The 18,439-nt window shown below is 38.4% G+C and overlaps 1 protein-coding gene across 9 annotated transcripts in view; it reads right to left on the reverse strand.

Moving 5' to 3' along the window:
• Positions 1-18,439, reverse strand: part of KIAA0825 (KIAA0825 ortholog) — a 349,875-nt gene that overhangs the window by 205,723 nt on the left and 125,713 nt on the right. For all 9 annotated transcript variants that reach the window (XM_032476137.1, XM_032476164.1, XM_032476157.1 and 6 more), the window contains one exon: positions 8,782-8,921. In XM_032476137.1, the coding sequence (XP_032332028.1) occupies positions 8,782-8,921 (140 nt within the window). The remainder of the gene's footprint in view (positions 1-8,781; positions 8,922-18,439) is intronic.

Consider the following 18,439-nt stretch of genomic DNA (forward strand, 5'->3'; position numbering starts at 1 on the left):
GCTGGCAGCCCTAAGGAGGAAGAGACAAGTTTTGAGCTCCACCTGTGCTCCTGAATAAGCACCAAGTCCCTAGATGTCCATAGAATGTGAAACTGAGTTAAAGCTGTTTCAAAGGGAAATTCCTTCTGTAAGACAGACACCAAGCCTATCTGTCCAGCAGGAATGTCTACTCAGACCTTGGGAGAGAAATTAAAAGCACTAAGCTAGGTCTATGTTCAGGTCCTCTCTACAAATGACCATCTTGTGGACAAGTGATTAAAGTCACTGGGGGAGCTTGGCGACTGCACAATAGTCTAGAATGAGGGTTGGCAACCATAACCCAGGGACATATCCAGCCTGATGCCTGTTTTCGTAAGGTCCACAAGCTAAAACTGGTTTTTACATTTTTAAATGGTTGAAAAAAATCAGAAGTAGACTATGCTTTGGAACACACAAAAATTATGTGAAATTCAAATTTCAATGTCCATAGATAAAATTCCACTAGAATGGCAGTGATGGGGCTTCAGGAATATTACCCTCAAATACGGCACCTTGGCATATTAATATTCTAAGCTGAAGGAGTTTAAGAAGAGAGCAGAAGCAGGAAGGTCACTTTAACCTGCCCTTCTTCTGTAAAACAGGAAGTAAAACCCTTATGTCAGGGTGCTCTCCCTAGACAAGAGGGAAAGAAGCATCCTTATCTCCAAAGTCAAAAGGAAGCTGAGAAGAGTCCTAACAAACAGGCCTGCTAAGCTTCCCCCAATTTATTACACTTATCTCATACTCTTTGATCTACTGTATTTCTCTACAGCTGTCCATTCTTCATTAAACCTAGCATAAAAATATTTTCTATTTCTTTGGGTCTTCATTTACTTATGAAGGCTCCCGTGTCATGTAAAATTTAAATATATTTGTATGTTTTTCTCCTGTTAATCTGTCTTTGTCCGTTTAGTTTTGAAACACAGCCAGGGACCCTAAGAGGGTGGAGGAAAACCGCCCCCCCTCAGCCCACAGCCATGCTCATTGCTAACATACTGGTCTGTAACTACTACAGTGGTAAAGTTCTGTAGTTGTGATAAGGACTGTTTGGCCTACAAAGGCCTCTATGATCCATCTGGACCTCTATAGAAAAAGTTTGCTGACTCCTACTCTAGAATATCCGAAGAAAGTGTACATATATTCCAAACATCTAATACTTCATGAAGACATCTTCCATCTACTACCAAATAACTTGAAAGTAAAAGTAGGGGTCAGCTCTTCAGAGTAGCCTTCCCTTATTACCTAATCTGCCAATCTCTTAGCAGTCACTCTTTTTTAGAAAAGCACCTCATGGTTCTTAGCAGCTGAACTTATCTGATTTTTATATATTTTTTACTTTATAAGGTCTGTCTTCCCCACTTTCCTCTAGCAATGAATCCCCCAGAATACGAAGGCAATATGGCATTCATATTTCCCACTGTATCTCCAGCTGAGAACAGTGCCTAGTATCTTGTTGATGCCCATTAAATAATAGCTAAATAGAGAACGCGTTTATAAAATCAAGTAACCAAAAATTTTCAGAAGTTAACTCAGAATAATATTATTTCTTATTTCTAGGAATAACATCTCCACAGAGTCTCATGCTTTCATTTTAAGCATTCATTTAAAAATAATAGATATACTTTCACAAAATAATAACTCTTCATTCCTCTAACAAGGATCACTTAAACATCAAGTGGGCAATATATTCAATTTCCTGTATCTAAGTTTCCTCATTTGCAAAATGGTCTTAATGAGGAAAGGGTCATAAATGAAATAATATGTTAAATCACTTTGAGTTATTGAAGAAAAGATATTACATAAATTCATGACAATAGAATCACTTGTGATGCCCAATCATTTTACATGCTAACAATGGAAGCACATTAATTACTAAAGAAAAAACATGTTCCTATAGTTGTATTAGACATTTTCTAGGTGCCAGGAAGAGATAGAATATAAAATATTTCAGCCACTGTCAAACCAGATTAGATCTGATTCTGCATAGGTGAAGCATCAGAACAAAACAAAATTCATGTTACCAATCTCCCAATCTAAATGCAAAGGTTCTCAAGAAGTATTGCAATATATAAAACTTGGGAAGATTTATTTGGCCCACTTTTCATCTTCACACCCATGATAGCTGTTAGGGTAACACCTTCTCAGGCACACAGATGTCAAAGGGGAAACCTACCTTCAGGGAGACACTGAAATTTATGCTTGGACAGAGGGGAGAGTTACTGAGAAGCCAGGGGAGAGACCACTGCATGGAGAACAAAGGCAAAGTGATCAGAGAAGAAGAATACAGCTGGCATATTTTTTTCCAGACAGTAAGTGTAAAAAAGGAAAGAATCTAATAGAAATTAAGTACCTACTAGGTGCCAAAAAGTGATGCTTTACGTTTACTTACTTTTTTAAACCTCAAAATGAACACAGGTCAATATTAGTAACTTTTTAATTTAGAAAAGGATACTGAAATGTAGAGATCGCAATGATAATGAATGAAATAAAACTGTTTCATGAAAATTTCATTCATTCAACAAATACTTTTTAAGCCCCTTCTATGTGTTCAGTACCAGATTCAAATGTCGAGAACCAGGGCAAACACTGGGATACGATGAGGAGCTGCCTCTCCCTTCTGGAGCCTGCAATGGCTGAGACAGACTGAAATACACAATTAGGTCAATTCACTTTTCATTTACAATTGTGACATGTGTTACACAGAAATTATGTTGGGACCTTATGGGATGATCAAAGATGACTTCCTAGGAAATAATAGTTAAGCTAAAAGATGATTGACAGTTGCCAGGAAAATGAAAAGGAAGAAGATTCTAGGCTCAAAAGATTAACATTTCCAAAGGTTCTGTAGTAGGAAAGAACTCAGAATATGAGCCATCTGAAAGGTCACTGATGTTGGAACAGGTGCCTCTTTCCTCCAGATACTTCTGGAGGGATATTGCTATTATAAATGTACCAAACTAAGATGCACAACCTAGACCAGAATATGCCTGTTAAGCTGGGGAAGAGCAGGACACAATACGACGGACAAATCAGTCATAGACAGAGCACAATGGGCACTGTTTGTGTCTCAAAGATACTCTATTATAAGTCCTGGCCAGCCACTAAAGATTTTTAGAAGGGGAGTGACATAATTAGATCTGCATTTGAATAGAACCAAGCTCTCTGACTGCTGTGAATGTTCTGATAAAAGATTGATAAATACTCTTAAGTAAATTATGTTTCTTTAAAGGCATAATACATTGGAAAGACAGACCACTTATCCCAATTTTTTGCCCTCTATAGCAACAGATATCTTGCTCCATGGCTTTGCTACTCAAAACTTGGTCCAAGGACCAGCAGCAGCAGGAGCAGAATCACCTGGGAGAATGTTAGAAATGCAGAATCTTGGACCCCACCCAAGACCTGTTGAACCAGAATCTGCAGTTTGAATCAGATCCCCAAGTGATGTGTTTGCACCTTAAAGGCAGGAAGGCTTGTTTTACAAAATCATGCCCTACAACCACCCCATCCTCATGGAGACTCAGCAGACCCTAGATGATAACTCTTTCTGGGACTGTAATAATTTTATGGAGACCACTGATATTCTAGGTGCATCATTCGTGGATAGGATCTTTGGTTGGAAAGACTAGGGCAAAAACACACAAATAGGGTTCTACTGTTTTTAGTAAGAGCAAGGTACAAATCCAGCAAAGAAAAAAATGTCAAACAAGTGAAAATGCAGATGTCATCACTAGCAAAAGCAGCCTAAGGCATTGATGTTAGGTGCACTAATACCAAGAGGGAGCGTGTCTTTACTTTTGGTCACCTCCTTCAAGACAGTCAACAGCACTTTGGTCATTCTTATAAAATGAAACAAAACAACCCCCCCCCCCCCACGCACACATACATCTACAACAAAACACCAAGATTCTGTGATATTGCTCTCAATACCCAAAAGATCAAGAAAACATTAACTATAAAATAAGAGAATTTGAATTAAGTCATTCACTTTAAGTCAACCATCCCTTTGCAGTGCTAGTGTTAGGCAGTTAGATAGAAATGAGCAGCGGGCAAGGGGAGAGGAAAGGGGAAGAAACAATCCAGAAGATAACAGTATACCTGCACCCAGGATAAGGGGCTTCAAAGAGTTTTACCTTCTCTAACTGAGTGCCAACAAAGAAACCAGTTAGAATCGAACGCTGAGGCTGTGCAGTCGAAAGAAGGACCTGATTATAATATAACCCAATGCTTATTGTGATGTAATTAGCATTGCGGTTTGGGCCCCTCCCATGGGCTTTTCTGTGTGCATCATGGGTAAGAGCATGCGCAAAGGAAAGGGACATGCCTAAGCACTCAAGGGAGGTGAGTTGTCAATCTATCACAAGATCGCCCTTAAGCCAGGATATAAGACAGAAAGAAAGGAGCAGCATCTTCCTCTCTTGGGTTGGCCACCTTCCATTCTCGAAGGTGTACTTTGCTTTGCTAACTTTTGCTTTACTAATAAAACTTTTTGCTTACACCATGCTTTCAGTCTCCTGTCTAAAATCTTTTTCTCAGGTAAGAGAAAGAACCAAGGCCTCTTCCCCCTCCTCAGGGGATGGGAAGCAGCCCTTTATCTAGACTTTTCTGTAAATTTGTTTTTTGATTATCTATAAGCACTTTGTTACAAGGTTGAAAAGTATACAATGTACCATCAAAATTATCCACAACAGAGGGTCCTGATAGCTCCCATAAGTTGTGCACCCCTGCAACTTTGTAGACTTCTGTGGCTCTGCCTGCAGGCCAGGTGGTGTGGTAGGTGAAAGCACGGCTCTGAAAGCCAGATGTCTGGATCAATTCCTGCTTGGACAATTACAAGGTGTGTCACTGGGACAAATGACTTGATTTCTCTGTGTCTCCCTTTCCTCATCTATAATACAGAGATGATAATTGTATCTACCACACAGAGTTGTTATGAGGATTCAGTGAGTGAACACACTTAAGGCACTTAGAAGCAGTGTCTGGAACATGTTAAATATTATGTATTCGCTAGTTTGTTGTGGTTGTTACATTACAACTGAAAATCCCCAGAAGCCAAGAAGTTTCACAGGGAATCATTCTTGGGGCAATGGGCAAAGGAAAGAACACTGGTCACACTTCATTCAGATGTCACTAGCAGGAAAAGGCCACCTGCTAACAATTGGGAAATTGCCAAATATTTATTCCTTTGACGCCACAGGTAAGAAACTGGTTAGGCCATGTGGCCTCAGTGTGGTAATTACGTTAAAAGCCCAGGGCTTTTAACGTCAATAATCCAAAATCGTGTCTTACAATTTAAAAATCTTATAAACATTTGTAGTTGAGCGGTTTTTTCCCTTCAAATTTGGCACGGCCCACCTTAAAAATAAAACCAACAAACCTTGCTTTCTCATGCCCACTGACCCTTACCTAAGCTTCCTAGAAGTTTGCAGCCTATGAAGGACATATTATAGATTAAAATGTTATTGTTCATTTATTAAATTTTACTATTTTCTGACCCTCAGTGAAGTTGCATCTCATATTGCAATAAAGTTATTTCCATATATGCTCTGCTGATTCTTTAAGATACATAGAAATTCCAAAAAATTATTTTCATATAGCAAGGCCAAAAGCTACATACATAAAAGAGATAAACCCCATATATTTTAATCTTTATAATGTATGATTGGCTATCAAGAAAAATTCTGTACCTAACAGAATTTAATAATTCCTTATTGGATGGAGAAGACCTCGTTTTAAAATATGTACAGTAAAAATGTATACTTAAAATCTCTATTCTTATTCCTGAGCCAATTTAACAAGTTAAATTTTATCAATTAGACCAAAGACAGTACTTATAAGGAAAACTCTCTCATAAAAAAGCTGAGAGTCATGTTGCTTGAAACACCTACGTAATATATTTTACTTTAAAATTTTGCTTTCCTAAAACTATGATCAAACTTCTAAATTATCAAATGGAGCTCAATGAAAAGAAAATCTCTGCAAAAAATGTTACATATGTATTTTTAGGTGCATAATAAATTCATCTTATCTAGTTAATAAGATTCCCTGAGTATATTGTTTCTACTTAAAGTGACAAGATTTCTACAGGAACTTAGTAAGTGAGTCAATCCATTGATTAGTAAATTCTGTCACTACATCCTTACAGTATTTGAAGTAGCTAATAAAATTCAATACAATACCAGAGCAGCTATGTAACCCTGATCAAACACCTAACAGCTTTTGCAAAAAATGATAGAAATCGAAGTAAGTTGAGTAAATACACAAGAACCACAACTGAATGTGATACAATATGGTACCTTTGATAACTTGCAAGTCTCTCAAAAACAATGTCATGTTATACGTATAAAAGGTAGATGTAATATTTTTGGTAAATAAATTTGGAATTGTTTTGTAAGAAAACATGGTTAAATATTCATTTAACCACAATGGCTATTCCTGTATTTAGTGGCTATATCGGTACAGTCAAATATTTGATTGCATTTATTTTCCAGGCTGTTCTATACAACTCTATCAATAGGAGACTGTTTCCCTTCTGGGACCATGCCCAAGAGTTTCAATGATTATATTAGACTAACTGTCCAGACATGTCAGATACTATTCAAGTCATGTAGTCACCTTGCCTGAAAGCTTAGATTATAAAGTTTAAGGGAAGCTCCATATTTTATATTGTAACTGACCACTGGCCAATCACTGGACTTTTTCTGTAAAAAGCACTGTGCTAGCTTGAGGAGGAATATAAAAATAAAAATCTATGATCAGCCCTAAGTACCTAGCTGGAAATTAAATGCAGTTAAATGCACATGCACAAGGGTCTCCTGGTTGATTCACCGTGAGAGTGGACAGATGACAGTTCTTCTGGAGACCCTTATCCCACTCCAGGATTTAATTTGCATGAGTACTTGTGTAGGAAGAGGAGGGGAAGAAAACTTACAGCTGGGTTCAGAATCCTGGTTTATCCACCATTTGTCAGCTAAACGTGTCTCTGGGCAAATAACGTTATCTTAAACTCTAATGTTATTTTTAACATGAGGAAAACACTAGTAAATGTTTTATCAGGTTATAAGAATCAAATTAGATAATAAATGTGAGGTGCTTATTAGCACAGTGCCTAACACCTAATAAGTAAATAATATCTGTTGGCAACTTAAGGAATTAGTTCACTTAGAGCCAGTTTTCCCTTTAGGAGAGTAGAATTACACCTAAAGCTAAAGATACTGCTTTCAGCTGAACTTTGCAAGATGTAAGGCTCACCCAGTACTGCTTAGGGACTAAGGGAATTAAGTCAGATTCAGGATTTAAGGGAGAAGTTATCTCTGAACTTCTGCTTGGGACACAGGGAGGCTTGAGAAGTTGTAGTGACCTTTGGTGCCACAGATTTTCTGGATTTGAGAGCACCAAGGGAGAAGCAACGTTCTCACAAGGGGCAGTGAGACACCTCCCCTCAGAGGCTCTCGGGAAGCAAACATCAAGGCCTACAGGAGAGAAGAATATGGCGAACTTGTGAGCAGATCTGAGAAACCAAAAATTCCAGAAATGACTGGAACAATCTGGACAGGAGAATGCTATGAACGTCATTTGTATACCAACAGGCTGGTAGGTCATGGTGACATTTGCCTCATTCTTATACAAATACAACAACAATAGAAGGCAGAGGACATGAGGGCAGATAAACAGCAGCCAGGAGACACGGGGAAGTCCAAGGGAGGGAGAGATCGGCACGAGCTGGAGTGTTCAGAGATCTGGAATGTCAATCGGCCCTTGCCCACTGGTGGAGGCTGGGCTGTCTACGGAGGGTCTTTCAAGTAGGAAAAGTGCGTAAGCCAAGGTTTGGGGGGCACCTATGCATGGGGCTTTGGGGATAATGGCTAAAATGTGTGTATCTGTGAGCGTGCATATACACACATGCAAGGGAATAGTGGGGAGAAAAGGTTAGAAAATTCATCTGGGGTCATGTTTGAATGGCCAAAGGACAGGGATTTGGTCCTGTAGGTGATGGGGAACTAGAGAAAAAAAGATTTTGATGTGGGAAAATTATACTGAAACTAGTGATTGATAAAACAAATCTGGCTTCATGTGTAGTATAGAACAGAGGAAATGTGTAGGGGTATGTGAAGATGGTTAGAAAACTCTTCACAGATGTAGCAGCAGAGCAGTAGGATATAATAGTGGATTGGCATAATGCTACTTACCATTTTCTAAAATAGCACTTACAGGGAAAAAAAGAAAGTCTAAGAGCAATATGGTCTTCCATTACTCCTCAATTTCCATTCATAATTTTCTCATGATTACTTCTAGTGCCCCAAGGGATATGGCTGTAAGCCACGCTTGCTTGTTTATAAGTTATATAAACATTCTTCATGATCTACTGAAATTTCTAGTCTGGCTCTAACATAATCTCTTCCTCTCTCTCCCTCTCTCAGTCTAATTGAGACTTCTGTTTTGGACATATGTGTTCCCATAATATTCTTAGGGATTTCAAATGCTGGATATTGATATAGTTCTATATTATGATACTTATGGTAGAACAGTATCATATAAAAATACTGCTTGCCCACATTCAGAATCCTTGAAAAAAAAATCTTTCCAATAGGTTTATAAAGTGATTCAATATTTTGCGTGTTGCTAACCCCACTGACTATTGATATAATGCAGTTGGTTTCATCCCTCTACCAAAATTCAAGTAGGAAAAAAAAAAAAAATTCCATTCAACTTGAGCAATGACTGGGTTTTTTTCAGGACATTCTCATAACTACAAATACTCACTTGAGCTCTTTAGCAAGATTCTCAGTAAAAGACCATCGTGATGCAGTAGGGTTTCCAGAAACAGGTTCCAATTACACCCTGGCTGGGATAAGAGCAGTTTCAATAGACCCTCGGCTGTCAGTCGTCCAGCTGATGGAGTCCTTAAAAATGCAAGATAAAGATGGGGTAATGAAGTTAATTTATCTGTGAAATTAATAGCTTTCAAGTACAGATGTAATGCTAACTCCTTTAAATGTCAATTCCTCCCAGATTACTCTGAAAATGCTTTCATGCTTGCTTACTTTAGGGTTGCTCAGGGAAGGAATTACATTTAATCTCAACTAGCTAAAAGCAAATTAACATTTGGTAGCCTGCCAAATATAAAACTGATACAAAATAACCATGCCTCTATTTCACAGAACTATGTCTGTTTTAGTTTTGTGGAGCAAATAAAAATTATTTATGCATTTTTTTTGGAATGCATTTATTTGTTCATTCAACAAATATATGGGTGCCTACTCTGTGCTATTAACTCCTTTCATTATTCATGGAAAGAAGTTACGATGGGTTTTGGCCACTAATTTGCTATGTACTACAATTGCTGATAAAACTAAAGGAATTCAAAGCTACTGTCAAGGGTCAACCATAATCTAATTATTTAATATGTAAAGTCTTAAATCAATATGCAATTATCAGAACCACTCTAACAGGTATACAACTACCTACATGGGTAATCATTTCACCAAAGAGAAATAATTCCAAGGCAAATAAGCTTCTACTTAGAAGTTATTATCAGTGCTGAATAGAAAATTAAAATCAGGTTCCCCACATCACCACATTAATTTATGAATGAATCGGTAAGAGATAAGGAAATTAGGTAGAAACTGAAAACTGATAACATTATTCATCTTTCCCTTCTAAAATCTCAAAGTTTAGATTGGCTAAAGGTCACAACATCTGATACCAGCTTGAAACCACAATAACAACCAAAAAAAGGGCAGGAAATGACCAAACATTCTGGTTGAGGCCATAAGGATTGTGGGAATAGGGTGGCACCAGGGAGAAAAGATTTGATTGAGCAGTGTGAAGGGGTGAATGAGAAGACCTCATGCTTCAGGGTGGACAAAAGCAGAACAAAGGGCATCGCTGAGAGAGACAATTCGCAGCCTCGTTTTCAGATGATACGTACTGAGTGGTGAACCATCCAGTTATCAACAGTCCAGATAAAGTCTTCCAAAGCTTGGGCGCCAGATGCACAGCATCAGCATCACCTGAGAACTTGTTAAATGCACATCCCCAGGCCTTGTCCCATCAGAAATTATGGGAATGGGCCCCTGGAATCTGTGTTTTAACAAGCCCTCTCCAGGAGAGGCTGATGCACACTAAGGTTCGAGGACCTCTGTGGAAGGCAGTGCTTTCTGGAGCACGGGGAGCAGGGATGGGCCTAGTTGCTATTATCTTTCCTGCCTTATGCCTTTGAGCCCATACAGGCCCGCCTCGGCTGCCACCCAAGCAGCAAACTTCCTGTAACCCTGTCCTCTCAATCCACCCATCCTTCAATTTGCAGCAAAAATATCACTTTTTCTGTAGAGTCTTCACTAAACATTTCTCTTCCATAGTGGTCTCTCTCACTCTGAATTAAAGCACTTACGGTGAGTATACAGATTTTAGCACTTTATTGTTTCATCATTAAAACTTTATTTCTCCACTCAGACTCAAGCCTCATGAAGACACTTGTTTTCATACACCAAAGCTCTTACCAATGAACTAAGCACATTTAAGGGTTCTGTAAATATTAGCTGATTGACTCATATGCTTGTAAATGGGTAAACAAACTCGGAAAAAGAAGATGCTTTGCCAAAAATGCTGGTTTAAACAGAAGTGAGAAGATTTGAAAATATAAAATGAAATTTCAAAGCCCCTCCCTCTTGGCATGGCTTGGCATTTGGAACATCTCGTAGCCTTAAGACGCACAAAATCACCTGAACTTTGGACCATCTCAGGCGTCCCATGTTGAGACTCGGATAGTGTAACTCAAAACAGAGGAACTCCCTGGGCCACCAGTGAGGCTGTGTTACCTAGTAAAACTTGTGCTCTGGGAGGGTGGGGAAGAGAGAAGCAGGGAGTTATTTAACTGTCAGGCCAGACACATCAAGTCTGTCAGTCCAGCAGTTCTGATTTACTTTGGGTGTTCCCAGATTGGTCTTGTTCTCGTAGTAGATCCAAATATGGGACCAAAGGAAGAATTCACTGGGTGAGCTCTTTGGACTGAAACATTGCAGCAGATCCTCACAGTGGCTTCCTTATTTTCATCCTAAACCCTAAGTGTTCACTTCAAGAAACTTGCTTGGGGTCTGATAGATGAAAAGCAGCTAGGTGGTAGTAAGTTGTGTATTAATACTGACTTAGTTTTTGAACATTACCTACCAATACATTTTGCTTGAGTTGAGTGCTGATTTGAGCCCTCAACTGAAATATCCAGTTTGAAATAATAAACTGAAAGATTCAGTTTGATGAAGTTTAGAAAAGGAAGGGGATTGTTGAGAGACAATTAGAAGGAGACAGGAGCCAGTTCAGGGAGGGCTTCATTGGTCAAAGTGGGGACTTTGGACCTGTTGAAGAGTTCCAGGCAGATGAGTTTACTATCTGGCTACAGTATGGAGAATGAATTGGAGGTGGTTTGTGTTTTTGCTCAGTCCTTTGGACATGTAATAAGACAAAACAATTTGAACGTCATTTCATACCACTGTATCTGAATACCTGGTTATAAATAAAACTTCTCATTTACCAGATGGGAAGCTGTTTGTTGAAATGTACCTCAATTCTTGGATCTTTCAACTTATCACAGATTTTGAAATGTACAGTAGGATGACTCACTATAAGGAAAACTAAAATATTACAAACATTCCTCAATCACCCAGCTCCGAGTAATAAATGCATTGAGGAGTCTGTGTTGGGCATATGGAGAAGCATATGTTCCTGTCATCCTTTGAGCTGGTGGAGCTGTGAAAGTGAGATTAGCCTCACAAAAAAATGACAGAAAGGGAAATTTTTTATGTATATATATGTATCAAATATGTACATGTTGAATTCTACTATAATACAAAGAAGAGAACAAAATTTGTAAGTTCTCTGGAACTCTTAAACCCTGTTGTAGGAGGCAGGATGAATTCACGGCTGGTTGTATTAGGCTTATACTCTAATCAGTGCTCCATATCTGGGGCACGAGTTTTCAAATCCAGGCAATGATGGAGTTCAGTCACGATTAGTTTATGAAACTAACAAATTATTTTTTATAGAATCATTGTGCAAAATCTGGCTTGTATTCAGGTGCACTTACTTTATGAAAAGTTATCAAGTAGTTTACTTGCAATTTCTGCAATTTTTTAGCATGTGTTCACACTGCAATAGAAAGTTAAAAAAAAAAAATCTTAGCTGTTTCCGTGCACAGTGGCCTGACTTCCATAATCATGGGTGGGGCACAGGGCAAGAGAAGGCTCTGCAGTGGGTTCAAGCCACATGACCATGGCAGTCACTGCTCCTGCCATATAGGTAACATGCAGAAGCTGTCAGACTAGGGAAACACTGAAATGGACTCTGGAATGGACTCTTGGGGATAACACTGAGTAGTGTTGGGCACCATCCTTCAAGATTTGGTATTTACTTTGAATATGGTTCTGTGTCCCTAACAGATAAACTACATGGATCCAGGAGACACAGGTGAAAGTTCTCTCCTAAGAATACAAGAAGCCACCCCCTCACCAGTGCTCCTGATTATCTACTGGGAACTGGTGTTTTCCATTCCCATAACTCACTGTAGGTTCTAGGAGTGGGGGAGCATGGGTGGAGGTCCTGATTTCCATGGTGGGGTGAGTTGGGGTGTGCACACCTCTACCGGGGGACCATTAAGAATTTCACTAAACCTAATGTTATAGCTGCCATCTAGTTATTTTTGGATTCCCAAGCCAGCAGTCTAGCAGGCAAAGAAAGAAGCTACTATACCAGCAAGGGTAATAACCCTGATTTACACTGAGGAGCTAGGAATGGAAGCAGGGAAAAGTGTGCCTGCAACTCAAGGGATTCACCAGGGCATCACTTGATGCTCTCATGACTGGTAACAACCATAAACAGGTGACTGAAGTAACCACATTCTGATAAGAGAATGGTAGTCAAGGGTTCAACATCTTGGGGGTGAAGGTCTGTGTCTACACTGAGCAACATAAACTAGCAGATGTGATGGCTGAGGGTAAGCGGATGCTAGAAAACGTGGTAGAGGAATGTAATAATAATTATCACTTACAGATCCAGTAATAATTGCAGCAGCAGATACTCTAACTTGTCCCATTAACTCAACTGTAATAAAACTTTTTTTTTTTTTTTTCACCAGCCATCACCTTGAAGAACTTTGGGGAGGGTATGGCTCAGTGGTAGAGTATGTGCTTAGCATGCACGAGGTCCTAGGTTCAATCCTCAGTACTTCCATTAATCAATAAGTAAATAAACGGACTTACCCCCCCCCAATAAAGTTAGCAAAAATTAAAAAAGAAAAGACTCAGAGAACTTAACATAAGCAATGAGTGGATTTCAGTGGTGCAAAGGTTAGACCAAAGGTCCACGTCCCCACATCCTCTCACCCTTACCACTCAGTTGACACTGACCTGACTTTTGCTGTCAGAACCTACATTTCTCTACCTTCCAGCAAGACAGGTTCAGAGTGCCAGGGAATGAACACCTCTGGAGCAGCTTTCAACCAATGGCTGATGAAAACTGCTAATAAATACCTCAGCATCCCTGCTCCTTTGGTGGGATAACTCTGAGATGTGCCTTTCACACTGGCTCCAAAAATCTCCCCAGATGATTTAAGTTCCAGTTACTCCTATGATAGTGGGCTTGATGACACTAATCTTTATTTGCTGTCTTTGTCTCACTAATCCACTTTCCTTTAGGGTTTCCTTCACTTAGAAAATAAACTACTTTCACTTGAATACTTGTCTCAGGATCTGCTTCTGGGGAACATACAAAATAAGACATGCATGGAGACCTTTAGGACTCATCTCACCTAATGTTTGTGTCAGGAATACTGAGAAACTAATCTAAGGTCTTTAGCTAATAAATATTGCAACTGGACTTTGAACCAGGTTTTGCTGACTTCAAAACCCATGCTCACAACAGACGACTGGATAAAGAAGCTGTGGTATATTTATACAATGTAATACTACTCAGTGGTTAAAAAATAATAAAATAATGCCATTTGCAACAACACAGATGGATCTGGAGATTGTCATTCTAAGTGAAGTAAGCCAGAAAGAGAAAGAAAAATACCATGTGATATCACTCTTGTGGAATCTTAAAAAAAAGAAAAGAAAAAGATAAAAGAGGACACTAATGAACTCATCTACAAAACAGAAACTGACTCACAGACATAGTAAACAATTTTATGGTTCTGGGGGAAAGGGAGTGGGAAGGGATACATTTGGGAGTTTGAGATTTGCAAAGGTTAACCGCTATATACAAAAGTAGATAAAAAAATTTTCTTTTGTATAGCACAAGGAACTATATTCAATATCTTGTAATAACCTTTAATGAAAAAGAATATGAAAACAAATATATGTATATATATGCATGACTGGGTCATTATGCTGTATACCAGAAACTGACACATTGTAACTGACCAAACCTCAATTATAAAAACAAACAAACAAACAAACACCCATGCTCAATCCACTACTCCACGTTTCCTTCCATTCAACCTGGTTGATATTTGGTGGGTAAGTTGTATCTTTCAGCAATGAGGATGTTTGGCTCTATTCAACCTCCTGATTAAGGATACCATGTTTTTGACCCAAACTCAAGTTTGTGGTCTCAGGGCAGATTCCCAAATTGGAGCCATGTTTTTCAAGGTATCTAGGGGCTGATTTTGACCAGATGGTTTCTGTCATAGATTTCTGGGCCAAATTTATACCAGAGACCATAAGTTACATGATGCAGAGAACAAAGGCAAGGGCATAACTAAAGAGAGGCTGAGAGTAAAAGCTCGAAAGTGGGAAAATGAAAGCAGAGGAGGAAAAGCCCATATTACTATACTACTCGTGGCTTTCCAAAACTAATCCTTCAAAATCTTTCTAATAGAATAAGTAGAGACAAGTATTTAAAGCAGTTCTATCATCTTTCTCTTTAGTACCTGAGAAAAAAAAGTTGAGGGGGAAAAAACCCAAAATATTTTCTCCATCACTTTAATCAAGAGTGCATAGATTATATGTATTATAACACTTGAAAATGTTTGCATTCATTTTAATCTCTATAACGGGTATAGCCAAGTTTCTATGATCTTTATAATTAAAGATGATTCAATAAATGGAAATAAAACAGGGTTCACCTGTACATTTATATGTGTATTTGCCTTCATTTTTAATAACTTTGTCCACTGATGTAGATTGACACTCTTAAAAAGAGTCTCATTTTTTCCAGAGTTGATGGTTTCTACACTACGTGGTACATAACTTAGAGGATAAGTATTCAACCTGTGAGGATCTGCATTATTTCTTTAGTAAATTAAATTTTTTTCATTTGGGATGACCCTATTTCTCAAAAATCACCCGAAGACATAATAGTGCCCCAAACTCACAGCCCTAGCTCCAGCCTTTAATGTTACACAGGTCAGCATTTTCTATTCCTAAAAATATGTAAGAATCTAATTTTAATTCAAAAAATAGTATTACACATCAACCATCACTTTTGGACTCTCCCTGGAAGTGCTAATCTAGCACCTGAGTCACTAAGACACTGGATATTACTGAATCACTCAACCATCCCTTTAGAGGAGCAGAAGTTATCTCTCTGGAACCTTTAACTGTTACTGGTCCTTGTCTACAAGATAATAAATACCCTGTTACAAGGAGTTCAAAAAAGGTCTCCCCTGGCATCACACTTCTGATAAGTTCAGAGACCCAAGATTCATTCCACTTTGCCACACTTGTAGTTGGTCCTTTGAATATGTTTGGATAGTTGGTAAGATCTGTCACTTTTTGAAACATACAGCTTTTTACTAACACAGCAATATTGAATGATTGTTTAGTCAGCTCTTACATGATGAGTGCTGTGTAGGCAGGTTCAGTCATTAAATCCTCATGACTCTGTCAGGAGAGTGTCTCAGAAGCTAAGGGAAGATGATGTTTCAAGATAGGAGAAGTAGACAATGATATTACATGCTGTTTTCAAGTAGATTAAGAAGGTCATATTGTATTTATGTCTCAACTTCCTCCCTACAATACAAACTATTTCTTGTCCAAGGAAACTGAAGCTCACATAGATTAACTAACTTTCCAAGATCACAAAACTATACAAGTATGCAAACCATGTCTGTCTAATGTGAAAACCTATAGTTGTTTTCTGTTTTCTCATTGCTGGCTCCATTGCTATATTCTTATTTATATAATACCTTTAAACCATAATAGAAAAGGAAAGATTTGAAGTGAAAATTTAGGTACATCAAATACCTAGCTCCCCTGACATTTTCAATTCTTTCAGTAACTGCTCCACAAACACATGTCATTTTCTCCGAAAATCTTTTCAAAGATCCAGCTGCTTGTCTATTCCACACTCTGGAACAGTCATGTAAGAGCTTTGCTGTTAAAAAGCTCATTACTTCTCCCCTGGCTGTTGGCTCCTGTCAAAGCTTGGCACCTTATCAGAGTACATGTTCTGTAAGCTTTTTTCTTCAATCCTGTGGAACGGCCTGTCAGCAGAAGCTGGGAGACCAAAGTTCTCCTCCCCAGGTGTTTTCTCCCAAGGATGCTAGAAGCCACCTCCTCAACAAGACCATTCTTCCCATCACTGAGCTTTACCACTCAGATCAAATGTTTGAAAAGAGTTAAATGTACCATTTAACATGGCAATATCTGAAACAATACTCCAATAACTCATTTGTTCCTTAATTCACCTATTCATTAAACTAATAGTTGTTGGCTGATTTCTATGTGCAAGGTCATGGAGATACAACAGTAAGCAAAAAGTCACTATTTTCACAGAATTTAGTTGGGAATACATATATAGTTTAAATGATCATACAAATAAAGATGAAGTTACAACTATAAAAACTCAGTGAAGGAAAAGCAAAAGATGTTATTAGCAGATGTAGTAAGAAGAAGTAAGCTAGTCTTTGGGGTTGATGAAAGGCTTTCCTATAGAGGTGACACTGAGGCTGAGATATGAAGATGCATTGGCATGAACTAGGCAAAACAGGAAGAAGCCATTTCAGGGAACGGGGAAAGCATGTGCAAAGATCCTGTGGCAGAAAGGAGCATTTCATGGCAAGGGAATGTAAAAAAGGCTAACATGTGGAGAGCAAAATCACAGGATAGTGTGGTATCAGAAGAGAATCCAGAGATGGATGAGCCATATCTATGTAGGTCTTACAGGCCATGCTAAATTTTTGGGGTGTATGGTTAAGGATAAAGAGGAATTATGGAAGGATTCTGAGCTGTAAGTGTGAAATGACAATATTTAGTTTTGAAAATAGATTTGTTTTTGAGAAGTCTCTGGCTGCAATTTGGAGAATATTGGAGATGGGAGTCAACATCTATATGGGAGGAAACAGGGGAATCATTGCAATAGTCAAGAGAGAGATCAGGATGATTTGGACTAAGGAGAAGGTGGCACAATGGATAGCAGATATTAGGAGCTAAAATTAATGAAACTTAGTAATGACATAGATCTGGTAGGAGAGAAAGAGAGAGGTGTTCAGGTTGCCTTCTGGTCTCTGGCTTATACAATCGCATGCAGGTACAATAGCCAAAAAGGGCGGGAAATGGAAGAGGATTAGTTTGGAGAGGGGTATCCCAAGTTTAATTGTAATCATGTTGGGTTTGAGCTGTCTTTGTGTTCACCAGATACAAATCTAAAGAAGACATTCATGTATGATTGTCACCCATGAATATATAGGTCTGTAGTCCTAGGAGAGATTAAAATTAGAGATATGAATTTGGGGCCACTTTTAAGGAATACATGAAACCATAGGTATGTATGACTTCATCCTGGAAAAGGGTTCTATAATAGAATGCTAAAGATATTCAATATTTAATGGCCGGGTCAAAGTAGATGAACCTGCAAAGGAGACAGAGAAATTTCATTGCCTGTCTCTTCCCTCACCATTAACACCTAGCACATGCCTTATTTGGAGAAAATATTTTAAATGCATTTATTGCAAGAATGAATGAACACATCTAGGTAAATTAGAAAAAAGGAAAGCCCCACATAATATACAATACAATGAAGCCAAAGGTAGCTTAATATATTTAGGAAGGAGAAAAAAAGCATATAAATCCAAAATAGGATTACATTGAATAAAACCATAACAGAAATAAAAGCATAGTGGAAAGAAACACCTACAGCTCCAAATGGACTGGCCATGAATCAAAACATCATGTTGTCATCATAAAAGAAAATGAGCAGTGTAAAATGAATGGACTGTTTACTCACACTGACTACACTACTTGGATTCAGTGTGTAGTTATGATCTACTTAGCTAAGGAAGACCTGAAAAATATTTGGAAAAATTTAAAGAACCACAAGAAGATAAAAGTTAGGAAAATAATGAAAAAAAAACCATTATAATGCAGCAGTATAATTGACTAAGATAGTACTCCTTCTTGAACATTTATATGAGAGCACAATATTTTGT

The sequence above is a fragment of the Camelus ferus genome, chromosome 3 (assembly GCF_009834535.1).
Source record: "Camelus ferus isolate YT-003-E chromosome 3, BCGSAC_Cfer_1.0, whole genome shotgun sequence".
NCBI classification, from domain to species: domain Eukaryota; kingdom Metazoa; phylum Chordata; class Mammalia; order Artiodactyla; family Camelidae; genus Camelus; species Camelus ferus.